The 22737-nt window shown below is 41.1% G+C and overlaps 1 protein-coding gene across 3 annotated transcripts in view; it reads left to right on the top strand.

Annotated features, from left to right (window-relative positions):
• The first annotated feature begins 17087 nt into the window (after positions 1–17087).
• The window catches only part of plpp3 (phospholipid phosphatase 3), a 144327-nt gene continuing 138677 nt past the window's right edge, over positions 17088–22737 (top strand). The window contains exon 1 of one of the 3 annotated variants that reach the window (XM_085983048.1): positions 17088–17621. In XM_085983048.1, the coding sequence (XP_085839174.1) occupies positions 17495–17621 (127 nt within the window). In that variant the 5' untranslated portion in view covers positions 17088–17494. The remainder of the gene's footprint in view (positions 17622–22737) is intronic. The other 2 variants (XM_085983045.1, XM_085983046.1) reach the window with 2 other exon arrangements.

The following is a 22737-nucleotide window of genomic DNA, read 5'->3' on the forward strand; positions in this document are numbered from 1 at the left end:
CCCGCGCCAGGTCCCGCCTCCTCGAGGTGGGAAGGCTGGGCGGGTTCAACAAGGTCAATCAAGGGAAAATAGCGTGGGTTGGTCACAAGTCGATGGAGGCGGGGCTAAAACCCAACAAGTGGGAGTCCCGCCTCCAAAAGCTCCCCATTGACAAAATCCAGCCCTTTGAGTCATAACGGCACAGAAGGAGGCCATTCAGCCCATCGAGTCCACGCCGGCTCTCTGCAGAGCAATCCATTCCCCCGCTGTATCCCCGTAACCCTGCAAGTTTATTTCCCTCAAGTGCCTATCCAGTCTCCCCTTGAAAACATTGAGTGTCTCCACTTCCACCACTTCCGTCGGCAGCGAGTTCCAGGTTCTCACCATTCGCTGTGTAAAAAAGTTTTTCCTCACATCCCCCCTGTATCTCTTGCCCAAAACCTTAAATCAGTGTCCCCTAGTCCTTGTACCATTAACTAGTGAAAACAGCCTTTCCCCATATACTAAATGCTTCTGGGGAGGACACCCTCCTGTCCCTTACTTGCTGTATCAAAAGCTTTCTTCGCCTGATTGTCGAAGCACCTTGTGAGTCCTGCTTGCCTGCTGAGTGAACCCCTGGCCTGCTCTTTCCATCCAAATCTAGGGGTTTAAGTCTCTCCTTATTGCAGTTAACAGCAGCTCAGTGTTATTATAAGTTTTGCTGTTCCACTGGTCAACCTGCTGTGTAGGCGTTACAGCACACAATATATTCCTGCCACTGAAACAGCAATATCAGGAGTTAACCAGCAGGCATTAACTCTCCCAGAAACTTTTAGTAAGTCCCAGTTAACTGGAATGGCACTTTTCTTGGCCATAGAGATTTGTATTATGGTATGAATATCCCTGTAGTTTTGTTCTGTTTCCCAACTGCAAAATAATTCCTCATAACGCTCTGATATACCCATTTGAGAACAATGCCACATTATTTTTCTGTTGTGATATGATTTCAATAACATCAAATTTTCAGTCTGTTAGTTTAGTACTAAAAACTATTATTAACACTTTTACTAACACTTTTCATTTTGCTGAGTGCATTAGAGTGAAAGGTATTAATTAAATTTCATAGTCCACATTATTTCCATAAACTACTCACACTTCACTTTTGTGGTTTATGGTGACACCTGAGCCCTTCAATTAAATTCTATGATCCATTCTGAATCATGCCTAATTATATTAGGTTGTGTCAAGACTGAAATAAACAGACCTGACTGTTAGATCCGTGTGTTAATGGAGACACGGAATGCAGGAGTTGATTTAACAAGTGTTTACTGAACAAAGTCTGGTGGTGAACTAACAACACAAGACGCTACACAGGCTTATATACCCGAGTGGTCACTACTGGTACTACAGTATACAGGGGCTTCAAAAACATAGTTCCTCTTAAAGGTACATACACTACAATTCCTCCCCTTTTAGATAAATAGTACATAACATTTTAAGTAATCATTAATAACATTTTTACAAGAACAATAATATACACATTTGCTGAAGTTAATCAATTACAAATTCAGTCTCTCTGGAGGCTTCCTGACTCGGCCCGGATAACGCCTCGGTGGTGTAGTAGGTTCTTTTGGCAAGGTCGATTCAGCTTCAATGCCAGTGTCGGGTTTATCTGGTTCCAGTATCACCGGATCGGAGGTAGATACTATGGGTATCTCTGCTTCATCACTAGGCGTATAGAGTTGTGGTGTAGGTTGTCCTTTTTCGGATGACTCTATGATCTGGTCAGCATGGCGCCTTATTATGCTTTCTCCAATGTCCACGGTATACATCAGCGGTCCTAGTCGTGTGCAAATAGTTCCAGGCTGCCATTTCTCGGTACGGTAGTCCCGGGCCAAAACTGGTTGACCTATCTGGAAGGTTCTAGTTGGCCTTTCATTCATGTTTTGAAATTGCCGGTTCTCTACGTCCCTTCTGACGTTTGGCTTGACCAAATCCAGCCGGCATTTTAGTCTTCTATTGAAAAACATCATGGCGGGGGTTTGGTTTGTAACCACATGTGTTGCATTCCTGTACGCAAACAAGAAGTTATCTACCTTATGTTGTAGATTTATGTCTTCATTACCCATGGCCTTTATGGCCTTCTTGAAGGTCTGGACAAACCTTTCAGCCAATCCATTGGTGGCGGGATGGTATGGGGCGGACGTGTAGTGCTTAACCCCATTGTTTTTTAAGAACTTCCTGAATTCTTTGGATACAAATTGCGGTCCATTATCAGAACAGATCTGTTCAGGCAGCCCATTCCTGGCGAATATGGTCCTTAATACTGTGATGGTTTTTTCCGTGGTGGTGGAGGACATCTTTATTACCTCCGGCCACTTGGAGTGTGCATCCACTGCGATTAAGAACATTGAGTCCATAAATGGACCAGCAAAGTCGATATGTACCCTTTGCCATGGAGATGAGGGCCACTCCCATGGATGTAGAGGGGCTTGTGGTGGGGTGTTTTGGACCTTCTGGCATCCTAGACAGCTCTTGGTCATTTCTTCGATGCCTCCATCGATACCTGGCCACCACACAAACGCTCTGGCTAAGTTCTTCATTTTCACTCCACCCAGATGCCCCTCGTGAAGCTCCTTTAGCACTCTATCCTTGAGTTTGGGTGGAATCACCACTCTGGATCCACACATCAAGGTTCCTCGGCACACTGACAGCTGTTCTCTTCTTTGCGAGAATGCTGGCAACAGTGGTTCGCCATGTGCTGGCCATCCCTTCACCGTTAAATCGTAGACTCGTGAGAGAGTCGGGTCATTTCGCGTTTCCTTTTCAATGGTAGAATTTGTCACCGGTAGACATTCCACTATGGTCGAGTGGAATATCTCCACTGGGTCCACTGTAGGCGCCTCTTCCACCGTTGGCAACGGTAGGCGCGATAACCCGTCAGCATTCACATGCTGTTTTGTTCCTTTGTACTCTATGTCATATTGGTGTGCCCCTAGGAAAAGGGACCACCTCTGTAGCCTTTGCGCTGTCATAATGGGAATGCCCTTTTTAGGGTTGAATATGGAGACGAGGGGTTGATGGTCAGTCAACAAGGTAAACTTTTGTCCGTGTAGGTAATGGTTGAATTTCTTCACCCCCCACACCAGGCTGAGTGCCTCCCTGTCGATCTGGGCATAGTTACGCTCAGCTGAGTTCAATGAGCGTGACGCAAAAGTTATCGGCCGCTCCGAGCCATCAGGGAATCTATGCAATAATACCGCTCCCACGCCGTAAGGGGATGCATCGCACGCCAGTCTGATTGGCAGTGATGGGTTGTAATGAGCCAACACTTCCCTGGACGTGATCAAGCCTTTGCATTTATGGAAGGCACATTTACAGTCTTCGCTCCATTTCCAAACTACTCCCGTTTGTAGCAGTGCGTTAAGCGGGTGCAGAACCGTCGACAAGTTTGGTAAAAATTTATGATAGTAATTTACTAATCCCAGGAACGACCTTAATTGTGAGACATTTTCAGGCGCTGGGGCCTTTACGACCGCTTCAATTTTTTCAGGTGACTTATGCAACCCTTCTTCGTTAATGACATGGCCACAATATGATATTTGTTTCTGGAAAAATTTGCATTTGGGGCGATTTGCTCGTAGGCCCCGTTCTCTCAGCCTCGTGAGCACCTGCTCCAAGTTGGCAAGGTGCTTGTTGTCATTTTCTCCTGTTACAAGGATGTCGTCTAGGTGGCATTGAGTCCCCGGAATCCCTTGCAGGACTTGCTCCATAACTCTTTGCCAGATAGCCGGAGCTGATGCCACTCCGAAAACCAGTCGATTGTACTGGTACAGGCCTTTGTGTGTGTTTATCGTGAGATACTTTTTAGAGGCCTCCTCAACCTCCATCTGTAGATATGCCTGTGCTAAGTCAATTTTGGTGAAACGTTTCCCTCCGGATAGTGAGGCGAAAATATCTTCTATCCTCGGAAGAGGATACTGTACCCTGTGAAGAACCGGGTTTACAGTCACCTTGAAGTCCCCAGAGATGCGAACTTTTCTCTGTTCTTCAGATTTATCATTATTCAACATTTTCTTCATGACCGGGACGATGGGCGTTGCCCACTCACTCCAATCTACCTTGGATAACACGCCTGCTTTTTCCAAATTCTCCAGCTCTGCCTCGACGGCTGGACGAATTGCGTATGGCACTGGCCTTGCCTTAAAAAACTTGGGAATTGCCGCATCATCCACTTTTATTGAGGCGGTGGCACCTTTCAGGGTTCCTAGTTCCTGTTGAAACACTTCTTTGGCGTTAGCCAAGATTTCTTTTAATCGTCCAGGTATGACGTCATCATCGTTTTTTTTCTTACTGGTCACCGTCAGTGCCTGAATGGAGTGCCAGTCTAAACGTATCTTTCTGATCCATTCACCTCCCAACAACGGTGGACCACCATCTTGCAGAACGTATAAATACAACTTCTGTATTTCCTTGCCGTTGTATACAACAGGCACCCTTATTTTCCCTCTGGGGTATACTTTCTGCCCCGTATATGTCTTCAAGACAATAGATGTGTCTTTCAAAGGTATATGCGGAAATAGCCGCTCGTAATCCCGTCAACTCATGACGGTCAGAGCTGATCCTGTATCTAGCTCCATTTTGACTGGGGATCCCGCTATCATGAGGGTAACCCAAATGGTCTGGTAATCTTCTTTGGCAATTACATTATGTAATTTGAGACAGCTTAGTCTCTTGTTTCCGGAGTCGCTATCGCTCTTCTGGTCTTCGGAGCTACTGTCCGTCATCATTTGTACCTTTCTGTACTTTTCCTTATTGACCTTTTTACTGTCAGCGGATTTCTTTCCAGATCTGCATACACGTGCAATGTGTCCCATCTTTCCGCATTGCCTGCATGCTTTGTCCTTGAACCAGCAGTCCTTCTGGTCATGGGTGGATCTGCCGCAGCGATAACATCTCTCGAAACCCCGTGTCATTTCATGGGTGCCGAAGTCCTGTGGCTTTTGCTGTATCTGCAGCTCCTCTTGCTGCTGCTTCGTATGATACAGCCACACTGAAAGCCTTGTCCAGTGTCAAATCTTTCTCAGAAAGTAGTCTTTTCTGTGTTCCTTCGCTTAGGAGACCGCAGACGAATTTGTCTCGTAGAGAATCTGCCAGTCCTGCCCCGAATTGGCAGTGCTTTGACAGCTTTCGTAATTCGGTGAGGTAATCAGTGTTACTTTCATTCTTGTGCTGATTCCTCCTGAAGAATTTGAATCGTTCCGCTATCAGCAGTGGTGTTGGGTTTAAGTGCTCCTGTAAGATATCAACAATCTCCTTAAAATTCTTGTCCATCGGTTTGGCTGGAGTGATCAAGTTTTGTAACAGCCCGTATGTCCTTGCGCCCATCAGATTTAGAAGTACCGATGCCTTTTTATCATCCGCTACTTCATTCGCCTTGCAATATACCTCCACTCTTTCCACATATGTGGTCCAATCTTCTATATCACTATCGAAAGCAGTAATATTGCCAGTCTTCGGCATCTTGAAAATCTAAAATGGCACTTCCCGTGCTTTTCTTTCTTCCCCGCCGAGTTAAGATGGCGCCTCCCGTGCTTTCCCGCCGCTGCCGCTGCTGCCAACGCTGTTGCTGGCGATTCCCGTTGCGACCTGCAGCTTTTCGCGGTATTTCTATTTTTTTTTAATATATCGCTTCAATAGTTTCTCCGTTACTTGGAGAACCGTTCCCGTCGTGGAGCGGACCCTCTGGGACTTTCCCCTCCCTCTGCTCGGTCCGAACGCCGACCTGCTTTGCAGCACCGGCTGCGCCCTGAGTGCTCCACCCTCTCTCTCTCTTTGCTTCTCCTTCCCGACTCGCTGCCTGGCCCCGTTGCAGAGCCACCCGATCGAGCTCTAGCCCGCCGCAGCCCAGGAAGGATCAGTGCACTCCCTGCCACCAGCCCGTTTAGCTGGGGAAACCACAGACTGGAGACCAAGCCTGGCCCTCGTTTTCGAGTTTCTTCGAGTTATTATTTTTTTTCTTGCTTCTGGCTTCGACCTTCGTCTGAGGAATCGATCCCCTTGAGGTGCTGCCGAATTGCAGGTAAGTTCGTTTCTAACTCGTCGCCACTGTTAGAGCCGTGTGTTAATGGAGACACGAAATGCAGGAGTTGATTTAACAAGTGTTTACTGAACAAAGTCTGGAGGTGAACTAACAACACAAGACGCTACACAGGCTTATAGACCCAAGTGGTCACTACTGGTACTACAGTATACAGGGGCTTCAAAAACATAGTTCCTCTTAAAGGTACATACACTACACTGACAAATGAATGAATAAATATAAAACAGTATCAGACTGATAAGTAGAAGAGAAATACAGAATAGCTGGTACTTTTTTGAAATTTATTAGTGGGTATAACAGTGATGAAGACTAAGAAAAGACCCAGGGTAATTTTCAGGGCCCTAGCTCCCCATCTGTGGAATTGAAGCGCTGGTTGTCCACCCATTCCAATTTTTGGGCAGACCTCGATATAGGTGGCCAGAGCTCCCACCAGAAGCAGGCAGAAAAATCCCTGCTCCCCTGCATTATTAGTCACAGCCACCATCTCCTTCTACCCTCAAATAAACTGCATCCATCCAAAGGCCAACATTAGTGTTAATGTCAAATAACATTGCAGTGCCACCCGCTACTGCAGGAAAATTCACTGCACACAACAATTTCAAAAAGGATTGTCATTTTACAGCCTTACGCAGATGCCTACACACTAATTACTATCCTGGTGTGAGCCCCTAGTATCTGTCTTAAGTGCTCTCTTACCTATTCCATGAGGTGCACCCCAGTGGCTGCAGCATGAGAGGTGGAAGGCTTCTGTGACTCAGTCAAGGGTTCATAAAATGCTCGAGGTTGGGGACCTCTAGGAGCTCAGGTCTGGCTACAGACTGCGGAAACTCGGCAGCTGCCAGCTGACACCAGGGTGGGCATTGATTGAGGGGGTTGTGAGGGTCCAGACATGCTGTCATTCTGAGGGATGGTTACATGTTCCATTCCTATTGTATGGCTGATGTTGCGAGTGGGTTGTGGCTCAGCACTCCTACTGATCTGTGGGAGAGCAGACTGTGGGAGGTCCACGATCCGACTGATGCCCCTATCGATTCGGTCTGACCGTAAACTGCTAGAAGCTAAAGAATCCATCACACTCCTGCCTTGTAGATGGCGGAAAAGCATTGAAGGATCAATGGTGAGCCACTCATCGCTGAATATCCAAAGTGTGCCCTGCTCTTGTTGATATGGTTAGTCCAGTTAAGCTCTGGTTAGCGCCCATTATGATATTGTGGTGCTATTGAAGGTCAGGGGGATGTAATTGGATCTTTTCTTGTTGGCGATGGTCATTGCCTGGTACTTACGTGAAACAAATGTTATCTGACACTTGTAAGGCTAAGCCTGGAAATCGTCCAGGTCCTGCTGTAGGCTGGTTCATTATTGGAAGAGTTGTGAATGCAGCTGAACAATATAGAATCATTAGCGAAAAGATATTTTGGTCAAAGACACTGCCCTGAGGAATTCCGGCAGCAATCTCCTAGCACAGTGATGATTGGCCTGTGACAACTACAACAATCTTCCTGTGTGTTTTAAGAATGACTCCAGCCACTGAAGGGTTTCCCCAAGTACCTCTATTTTTCTAGGGATCCTTGGGGCCATACCCAAAGAATGTTGCCTTGATGTCGAGGATGACTTTGAGCTTGTGTTAGCTAGGCTTGACCTATCCAATAATGCACTGATGTTTAATAGCTAGGTTTCAAAACTAACATTTGTACTTGAGTAAGCCATTTGTAAATAGCCAGCTCGTACAGTGAAAGCCTGGTCAATACACTCTTTTCAACGTATTTCTTACAATAACGAAGAAATATGTATAAATCCAAAATGGCTTCAAAAATCTTTGTAATCTTTATTTTTTTAAATTTGTTTATTATGATCTCTCCTTTCCAGAAAACGGTACCTTGGCTTATTAAGGTCCTTTGTGGTACTTCCTGCTTTTCAGTCTCAAGTGTGAACTAAATGACTAAATATCCCTGGTTAAGGTAATTCAAGTGGGTAACACCGGATGGTTATGGGTTCACAACACATACAAAACATTTGAAAAATGACAGACAGGAAAAACTGGTTCATCCAGCCTGTCCCATACAGTTCAGAATAATTATGCATCACAATATATGCACACCCCACCCTACCTGGAGCCATGCAGTCTCCTGGGAGAAATGAAAAACCAGATAAACCAGGCCAATTTGGGGAAGAAAATCTTGAAAATTCCTCTCCGACACCCTTAGGCAATTAAAACTAATCCTGGTGCTGATTTAACAATAAAAGGTACCTACTCCTTGTACGAGGTGATCTCCGCCCCAGTCAGAAACATGCCCAGCTCTCGCTTGAAGATATGAGCCAGCAACCTGTTCCACAGGTCCACTATTCTCTGGGGAAAGAAGATTTTGCTAACATCTAACCTAGTTCTACCCTTACATAACTTGTAAGAGTGTCTTCTGATCCTCCCTAACTTATTCAGTTGAAACAATTGGTCTACACACATACAATCGAGTCCCTTCATCATCCTATGAACCTCGATCAAATTACCCCTAAGCCTACACTTCTCTAAAGTACAAAGATGCAGCTCTTTGTGAGCCTATCTGGGTAACTAAGCTGCTTTAAACTGGGAATTAATCTTGTGGCCCTTCTCTGTACCCTTTCGAAAGCCTCAATATCACCCGCCATGTGAGAAAACCAAAACTGAACACAGTATTCTAACTGATGCCTGACAAAGGTGTTGTACAAAAATCAAAATGGCATGCTTATTTTATAGCAAAATGTCCTGTAAATACACTCTATTCACTTTAGCTATAGCTTCATGGCATTGGTCATGAACCCTCTGCCATTTTAAGAATATGGTCCATATGGTAATACTGACAGTAATTTAATGAGGTAGTCAGTACAAGGTCCTTTAACTGCTTTAGCACACTTTGAAAAAATAACCGTGTTTATATATACAGGTTGCATTCACTTTAGCTGGTTGGAAGAATTGGGTATGGACCAAACTTCATGCAATCCCCCAAGGATTTGTGGCTCAAATAAGTCCCGTGTGCTGGGTTGTATTAGATTTAAAAATACAATAAAGGAGGGATGAGTGTCAGCATGGCTCACTTGGTGGCTGTTTCACCATCTATTCTTCAATCAAAATCAGGTAAAATGGTTATTCATTTCATTGTTGTTTGTGGGATCTTGCTGTGTGCAAGGTAGCTACTGTGTGATTCATTTCAAATGAAGTGCTTTGAGATGTTTCTAAGAAATAAGCTAAGGTGGTATATAAGTGCAAGTCTTTGAGGTTAAATTATAGTGATTTTTAATTTTGCTTAAACTTTACAGTCTTGCTCCTGCAAAATTAAATTCTTTCAGATCAATATTTTCCTGCAACAAAAATAAAATAATTTTAGTATTGTTCTGCTGTCTAAGCATTCACCTGCAAAATATGTGTGAAAATCAGTGTCTAATGACTGACTTCAGAAGTTATTCCCCTTTATCACCAGTAGAGGGTGCAGCTGAATTGAGATTGTTGTAGAATGAATTCCCATTATTGGACTGTAACAACAGCTTGATAATGGCCCGTAAATAAGCTTCGCACAAAGATCTCGCGATCTCTGTGGCGAGAAGTTTGGCTTTTCTGATGTTCAGTTGAGATCAGTGTAAATTAATGGGGAATCCCTAACGCGAGCTGCTGTGACATCAACAAACTGTCTAAGCAGCCAATCACAATGCAGGATTCTCACAGACCGAGAACCAGGAACTGAGTAAGCTCCTTTTATTCTAAATTTTTTAAAATGTTAGAGAGCAAAACAAAGATTGGGCTCTCACATGGGGAAAAGGCAAACCTGAAATTAAAATGAACAAACTTTAAAAAATGTAAGTTTCTTAAAAATTTTTAATTTTAATTAAACTGGATAAATTTGACACTCCACAAAATTGAAATTAGTTTTTCAGGGCCATAACGTTTGTTTAACAGTCAATACGCTGTTAAACCCCAGTTACACCTAATCCAAAAGGGTCTAACTTTTAATGGGGTATTTAACAGCGATATTACCGGGGAAAAGCCCAAGTTTTTGTCAGTTTCACGGATTTCCCAGATTACACTGATTGCCAGCTGTGGGCGGGGTGGTGGGGGGGGGGGTGGGGGGGGGGTGGGGGTGGTCCACAGCACAGCCAGTGTCAAGGCAGTGAATGACTGACCACAACTTCAGGATTTCCGCGTTAGGATGCGCACGCGCTAAACCCTGAAGTTGCGGTCAGTTTCAAAGGCGTAATAACAGTGAGCACTGTTCGTTCGCTGTTATTACCCACCGCATATTCCGGGCCAATATCTTCAGGGTAAAGGCAGGACATTTCTTACTTTGTTGACAAGATTTGATTGCACAATATTGTTATCATTGGCAGATAGTGTGCCAATGCAACAACAGTCATTGTACTTTAAATATTAATTTTGTGAAGCTCTTTGAGAAATATCAGTATGTATAAGGTGCTATTGAAGTGCAGGTAACTGCAAATGTTATAGTCTTAATATTAATAAACCAATAAATAGCTCCTTGAAAGGATATTGGCTTTCTTCCTTGGCAGAGGTGAAATTGGGGAAAGGAGTTGGAAGGCTAAATTCCTGAAACATGCTGTACAAAAGACTCGCCAAAAGTTTGGTATACATTTGGATCATCTTGCACTGTAACAGGCACTAGATTTGTGCATTGGAAAATTTTGTAATTGAAAAGAAATAACAACTCCTGAACCACTTGTCAGGGCAGTTGGCATTGGTGATGTGATGATGCATTGTATCACTGGTGATATCTTAGCTTCAGGCTTTGTTTTCATACAGCTAAAGGATTTCTAAGACAATAGCTCTTTCGAAAGTTTTCATCACGTGATCTCCAAGCTTACTGGGTGGCGCAGTGTGTTCTATAATCTTGCCCTTTCACATCTGTGGCCTGGTTTTAAATCAAACCTAGACACAGGGGTTCAGGTGACGTAAAGTATAAGAGCAAAGCCAAAGTGGCTTAAACATGTTATCTGAACCCCAGAGATTCTGTTAAAGCGTTCAAGTCATTCGATACCTAGCTACTTTTAATCATATTATAATAAATATAATTTTGACTTTTGTTTGTTGGATGTTAAAAATTCTCTGTAATTTTCAGAGCCTCCTAAGATTATCAATTATGCAAGGCCTTGGGATGGAAGCAAATATGCTATTGATCACCATTGGTAGAACAGCTCTGCAGTATAGCTATTTCTTGCAGGGAAGCAATAGGTGAGTTGCTAGCTTTGCTACATACCATGTAAATGCTGATGCTCATATTTATGCAAGTCAAAGACACTTCATTATATACACATTTGCACTGTTTGCTTGAGTGGTATGCACCATCTATATGAATGCTGTATTTATTTGAAATACTAAAAGAATATTGACTCCTCTATCAGCAGCACATCATACCCTACTTTCAAATATTAACATATAACTACCAGTTTACATAAGTTGATGCGGAAACATACAGTGGTCACATGGTATCAGTTATGAACAAATTGTTAGCTTTTATCTAGTGTGCAATATACGTGCACAGATACGTACATAAACCATTGAGTTTCAGATGTGAGTGATCCATCCACTTTTACTCGGTATGTACTGTACCTGTACGGGAGTTGAAAAAATATACACACAAGCCACAGTATATCAAATGTTACTAAATTGTCAGCTTTATTCCAACATATGTTGCATTGTATTAGATCAGTACATAGAAAATAACTATTAATAGTTTTATGACTCGTAACATAAGCAACCTTGGACTAAAGCAAATGAATCCACTGGGTATCAAATGTCCTCACAGAAATCAAAATAATGCATGCATAAGGATTCTCCATAATTTCTAATAAAGCTTTAAATGTTTACCTAAAGTTTAAGCTGGAGTAGGGGACAGAGAGTAAATTGAAGTATGAGACAGGAACCTTTTAAGAGTACTCTATTTCCTCAAGATAATTGATGGAGCTGACCACATGGAGCCTCAATTTATTCAGCAGGATAAAGGTTTGGCAATGAGATACTTTTACATTTATTTTAAGTAACTATTATTGCTGTGTTTCTTTTAGCAGTTAAGAATACTGATATAATACATGTTGAGCTTGTTTTTGGAATGTCATTTTTCTGCTTGAATCTCTTAGCATTTAGGAATAGGAATTTATTCTTAGAATGTTGATTGTTTGTTGCCTATGAAATTATTTTTCAGCCTACATTTCTTTACTAGGAACTAATGATGACAGTGTGTGTATTTTGTACTAATCAAGGTGAGAGGTGTTAATGATATGGAATGGGAAATGTTTTCACATCTGGCACCCAGTGTCAGCATCAAATACTCCCAGAATAGAGAAAGAATAGATTCATCAAAGGGTACAGCTTTTTCTAGACTGTCTGATAATTGAGTGAGAATTGCTCTGACCATTAAGTGTGAATGGCATTGTAAATTCAATTGTCTGTTATTTCTAGTGAGGCTATTAATGTGTTCTTTTAGAATGTGTTTATGATTTTGCTATAATTAGTGAACGAAGGAAATATTCATAAATGCATTCACACTGTTGCATAGTTCTCAGAGGAATTCTTACTCCAGTGTGCTTTAACTCCAACTGCAGACCTGTCCTCCCTATTGAACCAGGGGCCACATTTCCATTTCCTACATCAGGTACCCTTAATAAAAACAGAAAATGTTGGAAATACTCAGCCGGTCAGGCAGCATCTGTGAAAAGAGAAACAGAGTTAACGTTTCAGGTCGATTACCTTTTGTCAGTTTTCCCATTCTGATGAAGGGTCAGCGACCTGTAACATTAACTGTTTCTCTTTCCACAGATGCTGCCTGACCGGCTGAGTATTTCCAACATTTTCTGTTTTTATTTCAGGTTTCCAACATCCACAGTATTTTGCTTTTGTATCAGATAGCCTTAAGGTTTTTCTAAGTGGACTGCCAGTCTAGCACTAATTAGGGCAGCGTTGTGCTAAGGATTCATGTCCACTGGAGTAAGAATGGCCAAACTTATTTCACGTAAGGCCTTTTCAGATGACAGTAATAGACTTTCATCCCATCAGCCACATAGATTTGATTTCAGATATGAAAGTTCTGTCGGTAACCCATGATAGTCCAGTTAGTAGCACTCTTGCCACTAAATTAGAAAGTGTGGGCTCAAATCCCACTTCAGAACCTGAGCACTTAATCTAGTCTGAAACTCCAGTGTAGTATTGAAGGAGTGCAGTATTGTTAGAGATGCTATCTTTTGGCTGAGATGTTAAACTGAGGCCCCTTTTACTTGTATAGGTGGTTCAAGGGAATTGTATAGATCCCAGGACACCATTTGAAGAGGAGCACGGAGTTTTCCTGGTGTCCTGGTCAACATTCCTCCCTCAATCAACAACAGATTAACTATTCATTCATCACATTTGTTTGATTTTGCCATGTGCAGGATAGCTGCTGTGTTTGCCTATATAACAAAAGTCCATGCAGTTCAAAATAATTCATTATCTGTGAAATGTTTTGAGGCACTCTGAGAGATGTGAGGAAGTGCTGTATAAATGCCTTTCTTTTACCATCTAGTCCCAGGATCTTAGATTTTACTCAACCACTGAATAAACAGATACTGTGTGAAATATGATGGCTCCTCAATTATTGGGAACTTTGAAATGTCATGCCAAGAAAGACAACAGGCCAAGGATGTACAATGTAGGATGCAAACTTCAATAAATATTCTGGAGTTTTACTCAATTCATCTTTTGGGGCAGGGAGAAATTTTGCAGAACTTTCCTCCTGAGACGACCTAGTCCACCATACAGCAATTTTTTTTTAATGATCCACGGGTGGATTCGGCTTACTGGACTAAATAGTGTTTCTTGTTCAATGCTTGTTTTCATGTTTATCTACTTTGATTCTATGTGTTGGCTAGAAAATACTAATTTTCAGTGGAGCCACATGTACAAAAATTGTAATTTAACAGTAACTCCCAACTTGACCTGGGGATATTAAGATGGCTAGCCAATAAAGGTTGTAGCATTTGAGTCCATAGGATCTTCCGCAAACAAGGAAACTCAAGCTCAGGAAATTACTTGACAATTATTTCAAGGATTAAGCTGTTCTCCATCCCCGATTCCAGGTTAGAAACTGTATTTTGTACTGGAACACAGGCAGAGCTTGATATGAGTTCATTTGAATCAAAGTTAACACAACAACTTACATTTCTGTCGTGTTCATCATGTATAGAAAAATATTGTAATATACTTTACAGGATGGAGGACAAAGATCGACACTAATCAGACGAGAAAGAGAGAACTGGCATTTATATAGCGCCTTTCACAGGCATGTGGTCCTTCCTCAGGACATCCCTAAGTGCTTTATAGCCAATTAAGTACTTTTGAAGTGCAGTCACATTTGCAATGTAAGGAAACACAACAGTTCATTTGGATACAGCAAGGTCCCACAAACAATGTGATAATGACAGTGATGTTGGTTGAGGGAAAAATATTGGTCAGGGCACCTGTTCTTCAAATAGTACCATAGAACCTTTTACATCCACCTGAGAGGGCAGACAGGGCCTTGGTTTGATATCTTAGCTGAGAGGTGGCACCTCCAATAGTGCAGCACTCCCTCAGTATTGCACTGAAGTGTCAACCTAGATTATGTGCTTAAGTTTCTGGAGTGGGACTTGAGACCCACAACCTTTGGACTCAGAGGCAAGAGTGTTACCACTGAGCCAAGGCTGACACTGAGAGAAATGGAAATAAAAATGTTGGGATCAGTGAAAGCACGGTTTAACAAAAGGCTTTTAGGAAGCCTTTGAAAGCAGAGAAGTGTGTGCGCAGCAAATTCCACAGGGTATGGACGTAGTGACTGTAAGAGGGCTGCCAATTGTGGAGTGGAGGGATTAGAAGTGAGGAATAAGCAGTGTCTGTGGAACAGAGGTTACAGAGGAGACAGTTTCCTAGAACAATACATCATGGAACCAACCAGGGAACAGGCTATTTTAGATCTTGTATTGTGTAATACAGGGTTAATTAGTAATCTCATAGTAAAGGATCCTCTGGAAAAGAGTGATCATAATATAATAAAATTTCACATTGAGTTTGAGAGTGAAATACTTCAGTCGGAAACAAAAGTCTTAAACTTAAATAAAGCCAATTACATAGGTATGAGGGGCGAGTTGGCTAAGGTAGATGGGGAAATTAGGTTAAAAGGCATGACGGTAGATAAGCGGTGGCAAACATTTAAAGAAATGTTCCAAAATTCTCAACAAATATACATTCCACTGAGAAATAAAAACTCCATGGGAAAAGTGATCCATCCGTGGCAAATTAAAGGAGTTTAGTATTAGATTAAAAGAAGAGGCTTATAACGTTGCGAAGAATAGTAGTAAGTCTGAGGATTGGGAGAGCTTTAGAAACCAGTAAGGGATAACCAAAAAATTGATAAAAAGGGAGAAAATAGAATATGAGAGTAAACTAGCAAGAAATATAAAAACAGATTGTAAGAGCTTCTACAAGTATGTAAAAAGCAAGAGAATAGCAAAAGTAAACATTGGTTCCTTAGAGACTGAGACAGGTGAAGTTATAATGGGGGATAAGGAAATGGCAGAGACTTTAAACAAATATTTTGTATCTGTCTTCACAGTAAAAAACACAAAAAGCATACCAAAAATAGTGGGGAACCAAAGGGCTACTAAGAGTGAGGATTAAAGTAATTAATATCAGTAGAGAAAAAGTACTTGAGAAACTAATGGGACTAACAGCCGACAAATCCCCTGGACCTGATGACCTACATCCTAAGGTTCTAAAAGAGGTGGCTACAGAGATAGTGGATGCATTGGTTGGGATCTTCCAAAATTCCCAAGATTCTAGAACGGTCCCAGCGGATTGGAAGGTAGCAAATGTAACCCTGCTATTCAAGAAAGGAGGGAGAGAGAAAACAGGGAACTATAGGCCAGTTAGCCTGACATCAGTCGTTGGGAAAATGCTGGAATCCATTATTAAGGAAGTGGTATCAGGGCACTTAGAGAATCATAACATGATTAGGCAGAGTCAACATGGTTTTATTAAAGGGAACTCGTGTTTAACCAATTTATTGGAGTTTTTTGAGGGTGTAACTAGCAGGGTAGATAAAGGGGGATTGACAGAGTGGATGCTGAGAGGTTGTTTCCCCTGGCTGGAGTGTCTAGAACTAGGGGGCATAGTCTCAGGATAAAGGGTCGGCCATTTAAGACTGAGATGATGAGGAATTTCTTTACTCAGAGGGTTATGAATCTTTGGAATTCTCTACCCCAAAGGACTGTAAATGCTGAGTCGGTGAGTATATTCAAGGCTGAGGTAGATAGATTTTTGGACTCTAGGGGAATCAAGGGATATGGCGATCGGGTGGGAAAGTGGAGTTGAGGTCAAAGATCAGCCATGATCTTACTGAATGGCGGAGCAGGCTTGAGGGGCCATATGTTCTACTCCTGCTCCTAATTCTTATGTTCTTATGTTCTTACTAGAACCCTTCCATCTGGAATTTTTTCCCTAAATCCCTCCACCTTATCACTTCCTTGCTTAATGATGTTTCGGTGTAAAACCGGAATAAATGCATGAAGTTCCTTGGAAAAAACGGCGCAACGCTGCTCTTACTCCGTGGTTAAGCCAAAAAGTTCCAGGAAATTCCAGGCCATATATCTCTCTTCCTTCGTTTTGTCCACACTGTCAAAACATTTATGAAGGAAGTCTTGCCTGATGATCTTGGGTGCTCTTGTGTCTGAACACTTGTTAAAATGTCTTTTGCACATTGCGTATTTAATATTTCTGGGTTTCATCATATAATCCTTATCAGAATGAATTAAATTCATTAGAAACTTTTACATCTCATTGAAGTTTGGATTTATAGATAGGATCTCCTAGTGATACATATATTCTAAATAAATATCCTAATATAATAAAAGTCTTTTAAATAATCGGAAATCGAAGTCTTCTCTTTCCCATATTCACCCTGGCAGCACTAGGGGCGCTCTAAGCCTGATGTTTTAGAAATCTGTAGGAAATTGTAATCATCATCAGGAAGGGGGCTGAAACTCTGGCAACTGATCCAAGTGGGTTACGTTGAAGAGCAGTTCAGGAATAAAACAGGAGCCCAAAGCTTTTTGCAAACACACTAAAGAAAGGAACCGCATTCATCACATCAGTGCAGGGCTGCATTGTGTTCGCAAAGGGATTGTTTTCTTTTTTTAAAGTGAAACCTCTTAATTCATTCATTCCGCAGATCCAAAAGAGAACCATAAATTTGTTACTTCCAAAAAGTTCCTTAGTTTACGTGTTTCACAGCCAGAGCTTTCCTTTCGGGACGAACTTTTGTGCTGAAGTTGCTAAAACAAAAAAGAGTTAAGGAAAAGGTGGAACGTCCGATAGGGATACTGTAGACGAGAGACTAAAACAAAAGTTATTTTAACATTTCGGCTCCGGATTTTACAACAGTTCCACACATGCAGAGCTACAAATACGACAAAGCTATGCCTGCCGACAACCGAAATGGTGGGAATTCAACTCTGAATAATAAGGATCACAAGAAAGTCATGTTAATCTGCTTGGATCTCTTTTGCTTACTTCTTGGTGAGTACGTTTCCCAAAAGCAAAGATATTGCAAGTAGTAATCCATGCTGTGTTGTGTTTACATATTGTCAGGGGCAGGCAGTAGGTGTTGCCACTGTTCTTTAAATATTGCTATATAAAATAAAGCGAAGAATCAAACTTTAATATTAGTACATTTTTTTGAAAAAGATGACCAGCCTAGTTTAATCTCCCTTTAGCAAACTAGCCCAAGCTAAAATGTATTCCGCATGTAATCATGATCAGTCACATTTAAATAGATGTTTTTACACATATGGCTGAGGCGTCACTCACAAGTAGTCGGTTTTACTAGAGCTTGTAGAAGCACAAATCGTCTTAAAGGGAAATCAGAAACCAGCGGAATATATTGGTATATATTAAATATATGTATTGCACTTAAGCGAGTAGTTTAATCTGTGCGTGTTGTGAATCTGTGAGCACAGTTTGCATAATGCTGTGTTCCTCATATACACAGACCTGATAATGGCATTTGTATGTGTCATAGGCAGAGCCATGCAGAATTTAAACGAGCAGTGCACCCAAAGCCAGATGTGACCTAATTGTAATACATATTCATGGGCGGTATTAATGAGTTGTGTATATGAGAGAGAGAGAGAGAGAGAGTCAGAGAGGAATAGATAGCAATAATTTTTAACGGTTAAGATTCCACAGATGTATTCACAGATCCAAGTGTTAACCCTTTAGGAGCATTTTATCATTTCACAAAGTAGCATCATTACTATTGTTAATAATGCTTTATGTGGACTGCCTGTAGCTCCAGTGTGATCGTAAGAGGGTGGCAGGATTTAGCTGAGTTTTAAGGGGCATGTGATATCATTCTCTGCAACTGTGAGCTCTGATTATTTTGCAATTAGACATTTTTACGTGACTGTAAATTTGGATGATTCTATTCTATTACAGTTCATCATAAAAGTTAGAATGTCAGTAAGAGGCCATGGTGAAAATTTAAGGTGGATTTTGAACTCTGCCAATATTTGGCTCTTTAAACTCCTATTTAATCACATTAGTGTCTGAACCGACGTGTTTAATGCTGGATGAGAGGGAGAAGGAGAGGGAGCTGACTGTCATATTTGGTAATAGCCAAATGTTTTAATCTGCACAAGACTCCCCCAAGATGCTTCAATCTTTGGATTGTGCAGCTTTTAACCGATATAGTTATGTTGAAATCTGTGCGGTGCAAGTTTGAACTTTAAGTACATTGAATCATAGAATGTGTTGGCTACTGCCGATAAAAAATGTCTTTGGAATAAGCCTCCACTTTCCACCAAAGGTCACTTTATCGTAATAATTGATATGTAATTGAAATCAACAGTTCCATGCTGATACAGCTGATCAGACATATCTACATAAAGTTCCTGTTTATAAGCACACTTTGACCAACGTAGTAATGGTGCAGGCATTCCATTTATGGATCTGGTATTTAAACAACTTTTTCTACCAGTTCCAAACTCCTGCTCTACAGTAATGGGATTCCATTACACTTCTAATCTAAACAAAAGCCTGGAGGGTACCATCACTAGTCTGTGTTTTGACAGTGTTTGGACACATATGTTTCATTACATGTGGGGAATGCAACAAGCCCAGAATTCTGTTTACTTTCAAAGACAGCAAGCCAAGGGAATATAGTGGTATGACTATTGAACAGGTTCCACTCATCTTTATATCAAGGTGACGATAAGGCAGTAGGAAAACTATAATCAATTAGCAGAGCCAATGAAACTAGTCTGATGTGTGAACTCTACTAATTGAAAACTTATTTGAGGTTCGGGTGCATGCTCCAATCAAGAGCATCTGTGTTTCACGCTCATGAAAACACGACAGGATTTTGTTTTCTGTATGTGTGTGAACGTTCCAAGTTTACACCAATGTAGCTCAATGTTGTGCTCTGACAGCTGCTGCAAGACTTGGATTGTGTTTTACCACAACAATTGGATTGTTCCCACAAAATTTAAATTAGGAATTAACAACGATTTCTGGCTTGGGAACCATAAATCTCTGCATGTAAACAATCCACCTGCTCTCACTCCCCAAGTTAGTAGCTGTGATCAGTATTTGCAATAGCACGATTATTTACCTGTTTTTATATGGTGCAGTCCTTGTTATTGAGAGCTGAATAGAAACAGGGGTGTTTGATAGCTTATCAATAAGCAGTTGTCAATAATATAACCTCTCAGCCTTTTTGATTATTGGAAGAAGGGGGGAGAGAGAGAGACACGCACACATACTATTAACATAATTTTATAACGGAATTAGAAGCATATAGGAGGAGCTGGAATATAGGGGCACTGAATGGGTGTCTCACAGTTCTGCATTACTGTGGAATTCTTGAGATGATACCATGTTAATAGCGGAAAAAACTTTCCAAATATACCTAACATTTATAATACTTTGTGAGAAAGAGCAAAGGACCTACATAGTCTCCGAAGGATTTGATTTAATACGGTCAAGACAACACCGTTTCTATGTATTCTTGGAATAACCAAGTTCTGTTGCTGTGAGTGTGCTATAAGTAGCGATCCCTTCTCTTTATCTTTTGCTTTGCTCTGTTTTGCTGGGTGGTAGTCAAAGTGATTATTATTTTTGGAGATTATTTTAGAGAAGGGGCTGAGAGAAGGTGTTGCATCTTTACTTCTAAATAACTGATGGAGAGGTACACCATTTCTACTTAAATAATTAGATTAATCATGATAGAAGGTCATTGGTAAGATTTTCACTGAGAGCTACTGATTTGTCCTTTGAGGGAGGATTGGCCATTAAAACTGCTGCAGGGCATTTTCCATAGACCAACTGAAAGGGACAGTACAGCTTCCAAGATCTACAACAATACTGTTTATCTTTAAGCCTGATTCCTAAAACTGGAAGCCGTTGCATTAGAAAAAAAGTCTCCATCACTTTGCTACCATTGATCTCACTCTGTCAAACACTTTGAAGTGGATTTTGTGTGGTGTCCACTTACTGAGCATCAATCACTGATCTGATGAATTGTTGCAACATACTTTTTCAATTAAGGTGCTTAAGATATCCATTAAGTGAACTTTATCAAACCCTACGAATGTCTTGTAAAAAAAATAGGCTATTTTTCTTACAAACATAATATGAGAAGCTGAGGATATTTACTCAGATGTTGACATTGCAATAGTACCTCATCATTCTACCTCTCAGACGCAATGGGGCTCCATCATCAGGAGCTCCAGGCTTACAAATCAGAAATTCCTCTCACCAATCAATCTGATGGCTTGATGCCATCAGATCCTTCCATGTGTTAACCAATAGCTCTGGAGGAGTCAGGCTAAAATTGGGCATGTGGCCACTGGCAGCATACTTGAGGCTGTCACATGGATGCCATTACACAGAAATAGCCACACTGATAATAGAAAAGCTGTTCTAACTATTGCGTTACTATCTGAAGCTTCTCCCAATTTTATTAATGATACAGCCTATTCATAAGAAGAGTTCTCTCAAATGCCTTGAGGATTCAGGACTTGCTGTTTTTGGGAAAGGCATTCCTGAAAAAAGTAAACAAGCTCCTCAAAATATATTTATCTGTCCTTTCACCAACTGTAAAGGTGTACAGAGCTAAGAGCTTGTGTGTCTTTTGAATCCATTTCAAATTGGCATTGCAATTTTTATCTTAAAGAAATAATGATCCAGCAATCCCGAATAACACAAAATAAAAGACAAGCTCAAAAATCTTTTGCTGGGTGACGTATTTTAGGCAAAAAAGTAAACTTATCCTGGTCAGAAATTTCAACTGTTCATTTTCTTTATTAAATGCTCTGCTTCTGACCTTTTCAATAAATCGCTAGCAAAATTGATGTGCTTGTTACAAGTTTGATATTAATACCACATTGGGCTGACTATAAATTAGTTTCTAATGCACAAGACTCTGAATACATTAAGCAGTAAAGCTTTCCAGCTGTGGTATGCTTAGGAGTAATGACAGCTGAAGTCATACATATCAATTACTCTATTCATTAGTCTAATTTCACTGTAATATGTTAGCAGAAGTGAAAATGGAGTAACAGCAGTGAGGCTATCTGGCACTGCTGATGGTGGTTTATGGCATTATTCCTGTGCGAGTGTGAAAGGCTCACAATTACTACCACTGCAGGTGGCAATGCTACTCTGTAATTGCTGTTTGGAGATGCATGATATCAGCTGAGCTCAAGTCATTTCTTTATATTTTTGTTTATTTATTTATTCTCTTCCTTTAGGCAAGTGCCTTGGTTTTGCTCATCATTTCTTTTTCCAGCTATCTCACTGAAAGGCTCCTTAAAGAGAGATTTCTTCCTTCAGGATAGCTTCCAAAAGTCAAATGGTGAACAGGTATTTTGAGAAGTTTATTAACTTTTTTTTTTAACTTTTATTAATCCCTCACCCCCCCCAAATGTCGTTTATGAGTGACTGTCCATGACATAGAAACTGGCTTTGAAGAGATGCTGAACCTGAGATTACAAGAGTGCTCAACTAAGTACACGGAAATGATCCTGGCTGATTCTCAATCTGCTCACTGAATTCTCTAAGTCAATTCCCAGGTGACTCTATCAGCCCTTATCACTTACTGGAACCTATCTGAAACAAATAGAACAAAACAATAGATGCTAAAACTAATCATGATGGTATTTTTCAACTGTTTAATTTGTACAAGAGTATTTAAAATCTGTTTATAGTAAAGAAAATTTCCAATAGGGAATTCAGGAGAAACTTCTCAAACCTAGAGAGTGGTTAGAATATGGAACTCGCTACCACAAAAAGTAGTTGTTGCAAATAGCATAGATGCATTTAAGGATAAGCACATAAGGGAGAAAGGAATATAAGGATATATTGATTGGGTTATATGAAGAGGGAGAGAGGAGGCATGGAGCTGTTGGGCTGAATGGCCTACTTCTGTGCTGTAAATACTTTGTAATGCTTCGTAACTTTGTAAAAGGAAAATACTGCCGACGCCAAACCTCTGTGCTGCATACAAAACAACCCTTTCAATGTCGCTGAAGGTAAGCATGCAGGTGCAGCAGGCGGTTAAGAAGGCAAATGGTATGTTGGCCTTCGTAGTGAGAGGGTTCGAGTACAGGAACAAGGATGTCTTGCTGCAGTTGTA

This window comes from Somniosus microcephalus, chromosome 3 (assembly GCF_052327205.1).
Source record: "Somniosus microcephalus isolate GS21.2 chromosome 3, FLI_Smic_1.0, whole genome shotgun sequence".
In the NCBI taxonomy this organism is placed as follows: Eukaryota; Metazoa; Chordata; class Chondrichthyes; order Squaliformes; family Somniosidae; genus Somniosus; species Somniosus microcephalus.